An 11,483-nucleotide genomic window follows, 5' to 3' on the forward strand; every position below is an offset into this window, starting at 1 on the left:
TCAAAAAAAGGAAAAGAAAAAAAGAAAACAGAGCTGGAATGTGGCACAGGACATGAGAAAGCGCCCAGGCAAAAGTATGCTACAGCTGACAGGAAAGCAACGCGATTGCAGGGAACACGCACGCACCAGCTGCCCCTATGACTGTAAGCGGGCATTTCTCGGGTTCTCTCTCTAGCCAATTAGTACCACTCCATCCACTTTTCCCCTTCTTTCTCCCTCCGGTCCGGTGGATCTCCAGCCACCCAGGCCCGAGCCATGGGCGGAGACGGCGACTTCAACGCCGCAGGCGGCGGAAGGGGGGTTGCGGGTCGGAGGCGTGGGCGGCAAGTGCGAGGCAGCCGCGGGCGGGAGACGCAGGGCGGCGCCCCGGCCCGAAGGCCGCGGCAGGAGTTCGTCGCCGAGGGCCCGAGGCGGCAAGTGCGAGGCAGCCGCGGGCGGAAGACGCAGAGCGCCGCCCCGGCCCGGAGAGGTCGCGGCAGGATTTCGTCGCCGAGGGCCCGAGGCGGAGCGCACGGGGTCGGCAGGCGCAGCGCCGGCGAGTTGCTGGAGTAAGGATTGTGCAGCGGCGAGGAGGCGCTGGCTGCTTCCGCTTCCGCAACACGAAGGCGACGATGCGCGAGTCCCGGCCTCGTCCAGATCATCCATCGCCAATTCGCCAGGCAAGCTGAGCTCCTCCCTCCTCTCTTTTCCAAATCCGGATGCTTTGATTTACTACTGAATTTTCCATCAAAAAGCGCTAATTGTGGTTTAACTCCGCTAAACATCTTGTCCCGCCCCGCTATTTTAATTTGCAATTCAACTGAAACTTAAATCAGGCTAGCGCAACACTCGACACGCAGCGTCGTCCTCTCGGCCACTTTCACCACCACCCACCAGCAGCATAGCTTCCTCTTTTTCCGTAGATGGAATCGTGGAAGCTCAGCCTCTCTCTCTCTCTCTCTCTCTCGCAGTGCACCCACCACCAGTCCACCACCGCCACTGTCCTCTCTCCCTTTGGGTCACTTCTCTGTTCCCTCCTCCACCATTTTCCCCATCAGCTCTGCAAGCTGCGTGCTGATGCGGTCGAACCTTTCTTTGTTTGGAGGCTTTCTCTCCACCAGCGCAAGCTCGACACACACCAGTGTCTATGAAGGATAGCCTTGCCCTTGTGTGCTTTGCAGGGACTAGTGCCCCGCTATTTTGATTTTAATTTAGCTGAAACTGAAACCACGCTAGCGCAACAGTCGACACGTAGCGTCGTCCTCTCCCCTTGGTCACTTCCTTCCGCCACCACCCACCAGGAGCGGAGCTTCCTCTTTTTCCATAGATGGAAGCTCAACTTTTCTCTCTTGCGGAGGCTTTCTCTCGACCAGCGCAAGCTCGACACGAGCGTCTCCCTACGCCATGTAGGGGTGTCAGGGCATCACTTGTGTGTCTCCCTGCCAAGAGGAACCGCACAGAACAATGTGATTTGACTCACATATAGGCACAGGAGCATCTAGGCGTGCGTGCAAGGTTCAGCACGCAGCATTTAACGTTGAGGCCCGAAGCCATTGCTGTGCTTGTGCTCTCCCCCCTTTTCTTTCTCTCCCAAAACCAACCGAGGTAGAGTGAGCGAAAGAGGAAGAAGCATTTGCTGCTCTCCACCGTGCTTCCACCACCACCACCACCACCAAGAGAAAGAGGAAGAAGCATTTGCTCCTCTGCTCCGTGCTTCCACCACCACCACCACCAAGAGAAAGAGGAAGAAGCATTTGCTCCTCTGCGCCGTGCTTCCACCACCAGCAGCCCCGTCATCCTCTCTACCTCTCGCTTCTTCCATCACCACCACCTCAGCTCAAGCCATGGCATCCTTGGCCAACCTCATGATCCCACTTTTCCCGCTCACCCTCATGCTCCTGCATGCTCCTGCACCTGCGGTATGCGACGACCTAGGTGCAGGCCTCTCTCCAGGCCATCGCACATACATTGTGCTGCTGAGGCCACCCGTCGAAGCCGGCAGCGAGGACGACCACCGCTGGTGGCAGGATTCCTTCCTGCCAACGCCTCTCGCCAGCTCCGATGAGCCACGCCTCATCCATACCTACACTGAGGTCTTCACGGGGTTTGCCGTGAGGCTCACCGAAGACGACCTCGCCATGGTGTCCCAGAGGAAGGAGTTTCTGCGGGCGTTTCCAGACCATCTCTGGCACCCCAGCACCACTCACACTCCGAAGTTCCTCGGACTGGAGAAAGATGCCGGGCTGTGGAGGGACACCAACTATGGCCAAGGAGTCATAATCGGGGTTCTGGACACCGGCATATACGCAGAGCATCCTTCCTTTGATGACAGTGGCATCCCGCCACCCCCATCAAAGTGGAAGGGCTCATGCCATGGCGCTGCACGCTGCAACAACAAATTGATAGGTGCCAAATTCCGTAATCCCAGAGCATATGATTCCGGAGATGACACGGGGCATGGAACACATACCTCGTCCACCGCAGCTGGGAACTTCGTCAGTCATGCCTCAGCCCACGGCCTCGGCAGGGGCACAGCTGCCGGAATTGCTCCACATGCACACTTGGCCATGTACAGGGTGTGCATAATTCTTGGGTGTGCATCCTCGGACATAGTTGCCGGGTTAGATGAAGCCGTCAAGGATGGTGTTGATGTGCTTTCACTCTCCCTCGGCCCCTTTTTTGATGTCAATTTCACTGATGATCCGGTTGCCATTGGCACATTCAATGCGGTAGCAAAGGGTGTTGTTGTCGTGGCTGCAGCTGGTAACAACGGGCCAAGGTCCTTTATTGCCAACTCTGCACCATGGTTGCTCACAGTTGCAGCTGGCTCGGTGGACCGAAGCTTCCAGACCGTTGTGCAGCTTGGCAACGGCGAGCACATCAGTGGGGAAGCTTTCAATCAGACTGCGAACTCAAGCTCCAACTCTGCTCCTCTGTATTGGAACAAACACTGCAAGTCATCATTGGCTGGAAGAAATGTGTCTGGCAAAATTGTGATTTGCCATAACACAGGACCAATGAATGACACAGGGTCAGCAATCAACCAGTCTGACATCAGTGGCATCATGAGTGCCGGGGCGGCTGGCATAGTCCTGATCAACAGGAAAGATGCTGGCTTCACCACCCTTCTGGAGGATTATGGCAGTGATGTTGTGCAGGTGACCGTGGCTGATGGCAACAATATCATAGAGTATGCAAGGGCAACAAGCAAAGCCAGTGCCAAAGTCATATACAAGAACACTGTGCTTGGTGTCCGTCCATCTCCCACTGTCGCGGCATTCTCATCCCGCGGTCCCAGCACGTTCAGCCCCGGTGTGCTAAAGCCAGATATATTAGCACCCGGGCTCAACATCATTGCTGCATGGCCACCACTCACCATTCTTGGATCTGGGCCATTCAACATTAGATCAGGGACATCCATGTCGACTCCACATGTCAGTGGAATCGCTGCGCTTGTCAAGAGCTCCCATCCTGATTGGTCTGCTGCTGCTATCAAGTCAGCCATCCTCACCACAGCTGACATCACGGACAGCGCTGGTGGCCCAATCTTGGACGAGCAGCATCAGAGGGCAACCGCGTATGCCATGGGTGCTGGCCATGCCAATCCTATAAAAGCTATTGATCCGGGCCTTGTGTATGACCTTAGCATCACTGAATATGCTGGCTACATATGTGCTCTCCTCGGTGATCAAGGCTTGGCAACCATTGCGCGTGACCCGATGCTGTCCTGCAAAATGCTTCCCAAGATACCAGAGGCACAGTTGAACTACCCATCCATAACAGTGCCACTCAGGACAAGGCCATTCACGGTGAACAGAACCGTTACAAATGTGGGGCCAATAAATTCAGTATACACACTGAAGATGGAGGTTCCCAAGTCTCTCACAGTGCGAGTCTATCCAGAGACGCTGGTGTTCTCCAAGGTTGGACAAAAGAAAACATTCAGCATTACGGTGAGCAGGCATCGCAATGTCGGGTCAAAGGCCTTGCAGGGAAGTTTGAGCTGGGTGTCCAAAAAACATGTTGTGCGTAGTCCGATCGTGGCTTCTCCTCTGTTGTAATCAGGAAAAGCATGTGTGACATATGATGTTGGAGAATCGCACATGTAATATTGTAATTAGGGAAATGACTGTCTTTTAATTAGAAGTGTATCCATGCCTGTAAAATAATTGATGTTTGGACGTTTAGCATCCATTGCTGTCACAATTCATTTCTGAATTACTTTTTCCTTTTCCCAACTTATCAACAGTGTTTGCTGCAGGTAGTAGATCACCATTGAGAGGTGCTGCTTCTAAGGTGTAAAATCCATCCAGGTACCTAAACCTACCCTTTCCCTCATATGGGTATATGCCATTGCTACCTCCAGATTTTTTATCCGCGCTATTGATGATATACTTTCTGCCGATATGAGCTATTGATGATAAACTTGCTCTTTTTTCGTTTCCTCTACATTAGTTCCTTTCAATGCTTAGGTTCAGTTGGGCACTAATGACTATTTCGGGTGCTTTGAAATTAGATTTTGATGATATTAAGGTCGTCATCAATCTACATGAACAAAGGAGAGGTTTGCCTGAATACTCGTAGCTAAATTGGTTTTTCTCCCTGTGTTTCTTTTCTGGTCTTTTTTGTCTTTTGCAGTTGGTGTATATATGTTCGGAAGCTAAATTGAGTCTTGACTTTTAAGAAGAAAAATACATCGTTGCAGTAATTGTACAGTTTAAACCTATTAGTTCGTGGTGTAAGCACATGTATTAGTGAGTCAGTTTAGAGCTTGTACTATTAGTTGTGCATGTTAGCTCACTCCCCTGTCTCAACCCGGAGCCAGGCACCGAGTTAGACCTTGCCAACACACGATCTCTTCTTCCTCAACTCCTCTGCTTTCTGCCTCCAGGTCCAGGTCGCTCTCCTCAGTGGTGCTACATGAGTGAAGATTTATGTTTGCTACTGGATCCGAAATCCTTCATCTTTGCTGATGCTATTCCCCTATTTTTTCCCATCACTTGACACTCTGATCTCCTGATTTTGGTCTCTGGTTTTTGAAATGCAGATAGTGGCCGCAGCGTTGCCGCTGGACGGCGCACACTGGAGCTCGAGTATGCAGCCACGACAGAGCTGCTCGGACATCACTGTAGGTTGATGTTCTTTATCACTCCTGAACACCTTGAACTCTCCTCTACTTGATCTAGAGGTTTCTGGGACCTAAAATGCTCTTGTGTGCTGAGACAAAATCCCCAACTCTCGCCTTTAAACCCAGCATTTATATTAGGCCTAAACCCATAATTTATACTGATGTTTAACTCAAATTCCCACCTCAATGGTTTCTGCTATAAAACTGAGGTGATGGTGTCGTTAAGTCCTAATTATTTACTTGCCTTAAAGCATTTCACTATTTTCTTCATGTCGCCAGCTTTTTCCGTTAATGAAACCGTTGTGGTGACATGGGATTTGTGCTTGTACGTGAGAAAAGAAAAATGATGGCATGAAGAAAAACACCTTTCTTTGATGCAATTGCTCCTTTTTGTTCTTGCTTGCTGGCTTTGTCTCTACTCTGGATGCAATTGCTTCTTTAGGCATGCTTCTCAGCTCCTCCCCCTCCCATGACAGCCAGCATTGGTGGTCTCTCAGGTTACCACCTCCTTTGGTACTTGTTTTTTTTTTTAATTGGGAAAGAGAAGTGGAGACAATGGGAAGGGGGGAACTACGGCCAGGTGAATATCTTCTATTCTTATCCCTCCTCCTCGAGCAAGTATACCTTTTTTTTTCTTTCCCGAAAAGAGGGTAAAAGCCCCCGGTATCGATTGAAGCAAGTTATCCCATACCTTGGTCTAGATGATCCTTTCATTCATTGGTTGAGCTACTATGCTTACACTATTCGAGCCCCTTGTATGTTTACAAAGACAATTAGTGCAGCTGCACAGTATTTATGATGAAAATGCTGGTTCATGCACAGTATTAATGTTGGTGATCTATCTGTTTATAGGTGCACAGTGCGTTTTATTCTGCATATCATAATACAACTGTTATGGCCGGCCGGCTTAGGCCCGCAAGTTATCTTAGTTTTTATTTTCAGATTAGGCAAGTTATCTTAGGCAAGTTATCTTAGGTTGATTCTTCTACAAGTTATCTAGGATATAAATATAGGTTGTAAGGCTCTTTTTGAAGGCAAGCAATAAGAAGAATATTATCTCCTATTGCCCGGCTCCCTGAGGAGCCGGAACCCTAGCCGCCAACAGCCCTAGCCACCGCCCTTCTCCTAGCCGCGACGGCGCCCTGCCGCCGGCGCGCCCGATCCTCGCCACGTCTCCCTCCATCCTTCCCTTACCACCTACGCCCTAGACCTGGTAGAGTACTTGATCCTACCAATTTGGTATCAGGTAACCGGGTTTCGACCATGTCTCCGCCAATTCCACCGCCACCACCACCGCTGCCCGCCAACTCCTCCACCACCGCCGCCTCTGCGCCGGGCGTCACGGCCTCGCTCTCGGCGGGCACCATTGCGTCGCTCTCAGCGCCGGTCCTAACGGCACCCGGCACCACGCCGGGCCAAGGGCAGCCACAGGCCCCCGTCCAACACTCGCCGCTGCCATCACCTCCCCCGCAGCCGCAACAGTTCACGCCGGAGGCCATGGCGGGCGTCCTCAACGACCTCGTCACCGCGGTTCAAGGGATCCGCCTCTACCTGGCAGGTCCGTACGGGCCGCCCCCACCACTCCATCCAGCCATGGCCGCGGGTCAGCAGGCGCTTCCGTGGTACTCGGCACCGGGGGCCATCACCGGACTCCATCCAGCCATGGCCGCAGGTCAGCAGGCGCTTCCATGGTACTCGGCACCGGGGGCCATCACCGGAGGCTACCCGGCGCTCCCCGCCCCAGCGGCCGCACCGCCGCCTTGGGCGCAGTGGCCGCCGCAGATCGCGCCAGCAGCCCCGCCACTTCTCGCCACCACGGGGCCGCAGTGGCCCACTTGGACCGCGCCGGCCGCGCCGTCCTCCGTCGCGCCCTACCTTCCAGCGGCCTCGGAGCAGGGTCCTCCACCGGCCCCGCCCAACCCTAACCTGGGCACTGGCGCCTCGGAGCAGGGCCATACCCAGCAGCTTCTTCTGGCGTCACCGCCGGCCCCCACGCCGCAGGCGCCGGTGCAGCTCCACCAGGCGCCGCCGCCATCGACAGTACCACCACCCGCGCCTAGGGCTACGGGTCGGCCCCTGCACCAGGTGCAGTTTCCACCGTCACCATCGCCGATCCCCGCTTGGGCGACCGGCTCGTCTTCGGGGCCGGTCTACTCCACGGCGCCGGAACACCCGACGCCCTCCCTGCGGTTTGATCACCCCTCCAGCTCGGCGAACTACGCCCCGGCGCTTCCCGACCCAGCATACGCGCTGGCGGCGACTACGGCCGCCCCCGGGCACGGCGGGCCGACACCCCCTCGCTTCGCCAAACTGGACTTCGCCACCTACGAGGGCACGGAGGACCCCCTCAACTGGCTCAACCAGTGCGAGCAGTTCTTTCGAGGGCAGCGGACGCTCGCTTCGGATCGCACCTGGCTCGCGTCCTATCATCTTCGAGGCGCAGCGCAGACCTGGTACTACGCTCTCGAGCAGGACGAGGGCGGCATGCCACCATGGGAGCGCTTCCGGGAGCTCTGTCTCCTCCGGTTCGGGCCTCCTATCCGCGGGAGCCGACTGGCGGCCCTCGGCCGCTTACCTTTCACATCCACGGTGCAGGACTACGCCGACCGCTTCCAGGCCCTGGCGTGCCACGCGCCGGGCGTCTCCGCCACTCAGCGCGCCGAGTTATTTGTGGGCGGTCTACCGGACCATATCCGCATGGACGTGGAGCTTCGGGAACCCCAGGATCTCCAGTCAGCCATGTATTACGCCCGCGCGTTCGAGCGCCGCGCGGTGGCCATCCAGCAGGAATCACCGTCCCAGACTGCTGGGTCGCTACCCGGACCGGATTCCGCGCAGGGTCGGCCTGTGCAGGCTTCTGCGGCACCCCTCGCCACGACCACGGGGAGCCCGTTCCGCCGGCTCACCCCAGCTGAGATACTCGAGCGTCGCCGCCAAGGTTTGTGCTTCAACTGCGACGAACCCTACAAGCCCGGCCACGCCTGCCCGCGACTCTTCTACCTGGAGGTGGCAGACTACATTCCGGAGGACGCCGTCGCCGCTGACCTGGCCGCCCCAGATGTCGAGAAGGTGTTTGACGCTGGTTGATTACCTCGAAGAGTTCAAGCAAGCGCTTCCCCACCTTACAGCTCGAGGACGAGCTGTTTGTGCAGGCGGGGAGAAGTGTTATGGCCGGCCGGCTTAGGCCCGCAAGTTATCTTAGTTTTTATTTTCAGATTAGGCAAGTTATCTTAGGTTGATTCTTCTACAAGTTATCTAGGATATAAATATAGGTTGTAAGGCTCTTTTTGAAGGCAAGCAATAAGAAGAATATTATCTCCTATTGCCCGGCTCCCTGAGGAGCCGGAACCCTAGCCGCCAACAGCCCTAGCCACCGCCCTTCTCCTAGCCGCGACGGCGCCCTGCCGCCGGCGCGCCCGATCCTCGCCACGTCTCCCTCCATCCTTCCCTTACCACCTACGCCCTAGACCTGGTAGAGTACTTGATCCTACCAACAACATTGCGTGATGGAGTCATCAATGGCATCCAGAAGACCAGGGAAGCATATGACAATATTCCCATCATGGTGACTCGACATTCCATGGGAGGGACCATGGCTTCGTTTTGTGTCCTTGATCTTATTGTGAGTGCTAATATTTGTCTGAAGAAGATATGCTTTCATTTATTTAGAAGTTTCTCTACTTTTCATGAATTCATCCTCCTGCTAAATTCTACTACAAGCTATCCTTTTTTAATGGAATAGGGTGCATTGTTGGGGATTCCATTCCTCCTCTGTTCTTAGTTTTAATCGATTCTTTCATGTGTATAAAATGCATTGAAAGAACTTCTAACATGACTAAAATCATACTACATAATTACTGCACAGTTCTCAGACTGAACTCTCTTTACATTTGACAGACTAGTTATTGCTAATATTTTGTTGGGAATGACAGCAAGTGTGGGCGAATCAAGAACCTCAGTGATAGTATAATTTGATTTCTGTGCTGTTCTTCTGAATACAAAAATCTTAGACGAGGCAGATGTAACTATCTTTGTTCATGTGTGGACAGTACACCTTCTGTATATCTGAACAGTGGCATCAAGCATAAGTAGTACTAGCGTCTGTTTTTGTCTATCCTGAAAAGTACGACATGCTTCTGATTTTAGCCACCATATTGGGCTCGATAGCCTAGTATACCCGATCGAGCAAATCTGTGACGATTCTGGTGAAGACCCCACTTGCAGCAGGTCCTTTCCGCTCTCACGTTTTAACATTCTGTCCTTTGTGAACTCTTTGCCAGCTGATGTTCTTTCACCCTAACATTGCTCTTCTATTCAGGTCTGTCAGTGGAAATAGCGTGCAAGACCATATCCACTATCTTGGCATCAGCATGCATTCCGAGTCGCGGGGATCATGCAGGATCGTCACGGATGACAATATGCTCAGGTACAAAGTTGGCACTGTAGACGGTGCTATTGTCTTCTTGAAGCAGCCTGGTTTATCAGTTGATCAGCTACTCAGTGCACAGTAAACAAGCTGAAGATTACATGGATTTGTTTTTATGGTTCTTTTCTGCCAAAGTACAATATTCTTGTTGGCAATCAAAGCACTATCTCATGTATATATACGCGCGTTATCCTGGCTGGATTAAATTATCATAGCTGAGGGTGTATTTCTGAAATGTACAAACATATTTGTGCTGATTAACTTGTTCATATTCTTGTATATAATTTAATTTATTTAAGCATGGCGGTTGCTTTCATTATGTGCAGCATACCAGATGCATATGTTATATATGGTGAAGTGCACAAGTCAGTTTGTGGTATCAATTGTTCTTAAATGTTGAGGATGTTTATACACAATGGTTTTTGACATTCCTGCCGTCAAATGCTTTGTTTTACAATTGCCTGGTTTTGATATTCAAGTTAAACTATTAAACTTTACAAGGATGTGGTAAAATTTTAAAAATCTGCACGGCTATTGTACATGCATTTCATTGGATATGGAAATCAAGCTGTCTCTCTAAATAGATATTCTTATTTTTTCGGCTTCTCCTTTAAGACAGATTGAACACAAGGGGTCTACTAAACAGAAATAATTTCTATGTTGAGAATAACAAATGTGTTTATGTGTGATGATGAACCTAATGAAGATTACATCCACCTTTTCTTTTTATGCGACTTTAGTCAGAACTTCTGGATTGCACTTGTTTTTTAATGGAATGCCATAGTTGATATGTTGATGGAAGCCAAAGATAGAATGCCAATTCAATGTTTCAAAGAATGCCTCATCATTGCATGTAGGAGCATATGGAAGCATAGAAATAGTATAATATTTGACCACAAGCAAAGAAATCTAGAATACTGTATCAATAGCTTCAAGGAACATTTTGCTATGATAATCAAGAAAACCAGGCCTAGTCTTAAGGAGGGTATGCAATCATGGTTGGACTATTTGTAGACAACATTTGTAATACTCATACATGCATGATACATTCATAAATGTTCATGTACTGCTACCATGTTCCACCATAGAAGTAGAGGTTTTTTAGGGTACCGTGGTACTCCACAGGCAGGGCTGGGAGTACAAACTAGATCTGACCGTTCCTTTGAGAGGGTACTTTGGTCTTTTTGTCTCTTTCATCTAAGCGTACTCTTGATGAATTCTCTGGGCCAACTACTTTCTTCCGATTTCCCGATCAAGCACAAATCGTGGCCTCCCTGATCTTGCATAGCTGTGGCTGCCTTCTCTTCCCCTGGTCCGCGCTCTTACTTTCACACTCATGAAAACATGGCGCGCCGGCCGCCGGCGAGACCTTCGATCCTCCGTCGTATCCGAGTCTAGTTGTTCACTTCGCTAGCGAAGGCGATAAAATTACTAGCCTAGTTCTTTAGCGTCTTGTATAGAAAACTGGAATGTTGTAAATTGTTGAATATTGGCATCACGTTTCGTTTCTTTTGAGTCCTCATGTGTTGATTTACAAATCGCAAAGGAGCCATGGCTTTCGGATGATGCATCCATCTTTATTTCCTGACGGGTCCCTCGCCGGCCGGTTCGCACTGCATGCTAGTCAAATCTTGTAATTACCGTAACTGCCGTCCAGAGGGAGTAATTTCCACCTTGATTCCATACATTGATTACCAATTTACCCTTTAAATCAAGGTACTCCTCAACTTTTGGCGGTGGTACTCTTAAACGCTAACGTTGGAGTACCAACCAATCCTATCCATTAGATTAAGATAAATGAAGAGCCTATATTCATTTAAGGGTACTGTAAAAGAACTCTAGAAGCAAGAGAGAATTATTTATTTAACATTGTCTTTAAATTTGTTTCCTATTTGACATTGGGAAAATTTTTGTTTCCTGTAACACACACACACAGGCTTGCTAGACTAT

General features: G+C 51.1%; 2 protein-coding genes across 2 annotated transcripts; both read left to right on the plus strand.

The window, feature by feature from the left end:
• Window positions 1-358: 358 nt before the first annotated feature.
• Window positions 359-9,847, plus strand: LOC125514782 (uncharacterized). The gene is made up of 4 exons (XM_087523182.1): window positions 359-659; window positions 4,241-4,292; window positions 4,871-9,334; window positions 9,426-9,847. Exon 3 carries the CDS (start codon window positions 6,371-6,373, stop codon window positions 8,192-8,194), a length of 1,824 nt encoding a protein of 607 aa, XP_087379308.1. The 5' UTR covers window positions 359-659; window positions 4,241-4,292; window positions 4,871-6,370; the 3' UTR covers window positions 8,195-9,334; window positions 9,426-9,847.
• On the plus strand, window positions 667-4,171 carry LOC125514771 (subtilisin-like protease 4). The gene has a single exon (XM_048680130.2). It carries the CDS (start codon window positions 1,824-1,826, stop codon window positions 4,038-4,040), a length of 2,217 nt encoding a protein of 738 aa, XP_048536087.2. The 5' UTR covers window positions 667-1,823; the 3' UTR covers window positions 4,041-4,171.
• Window positions 9,848-11,483: the final 1,636 nt, after the last annotated feature.

This window comes from Triticum urartu, chromosome 1A (genome assembly GCF_056163025.1).
Source record: "Triticum urartu cultivar PI428250 chromosome 1A, HENAU_Tu73, whole genome shotgun sequence".
Classification (NCBI taxonomy): Eukaryota; Viridiplantae; Streptophyta; class Magnoliopsida; order Poales; family Poaceae; genus Triticum; species Triticum urartu.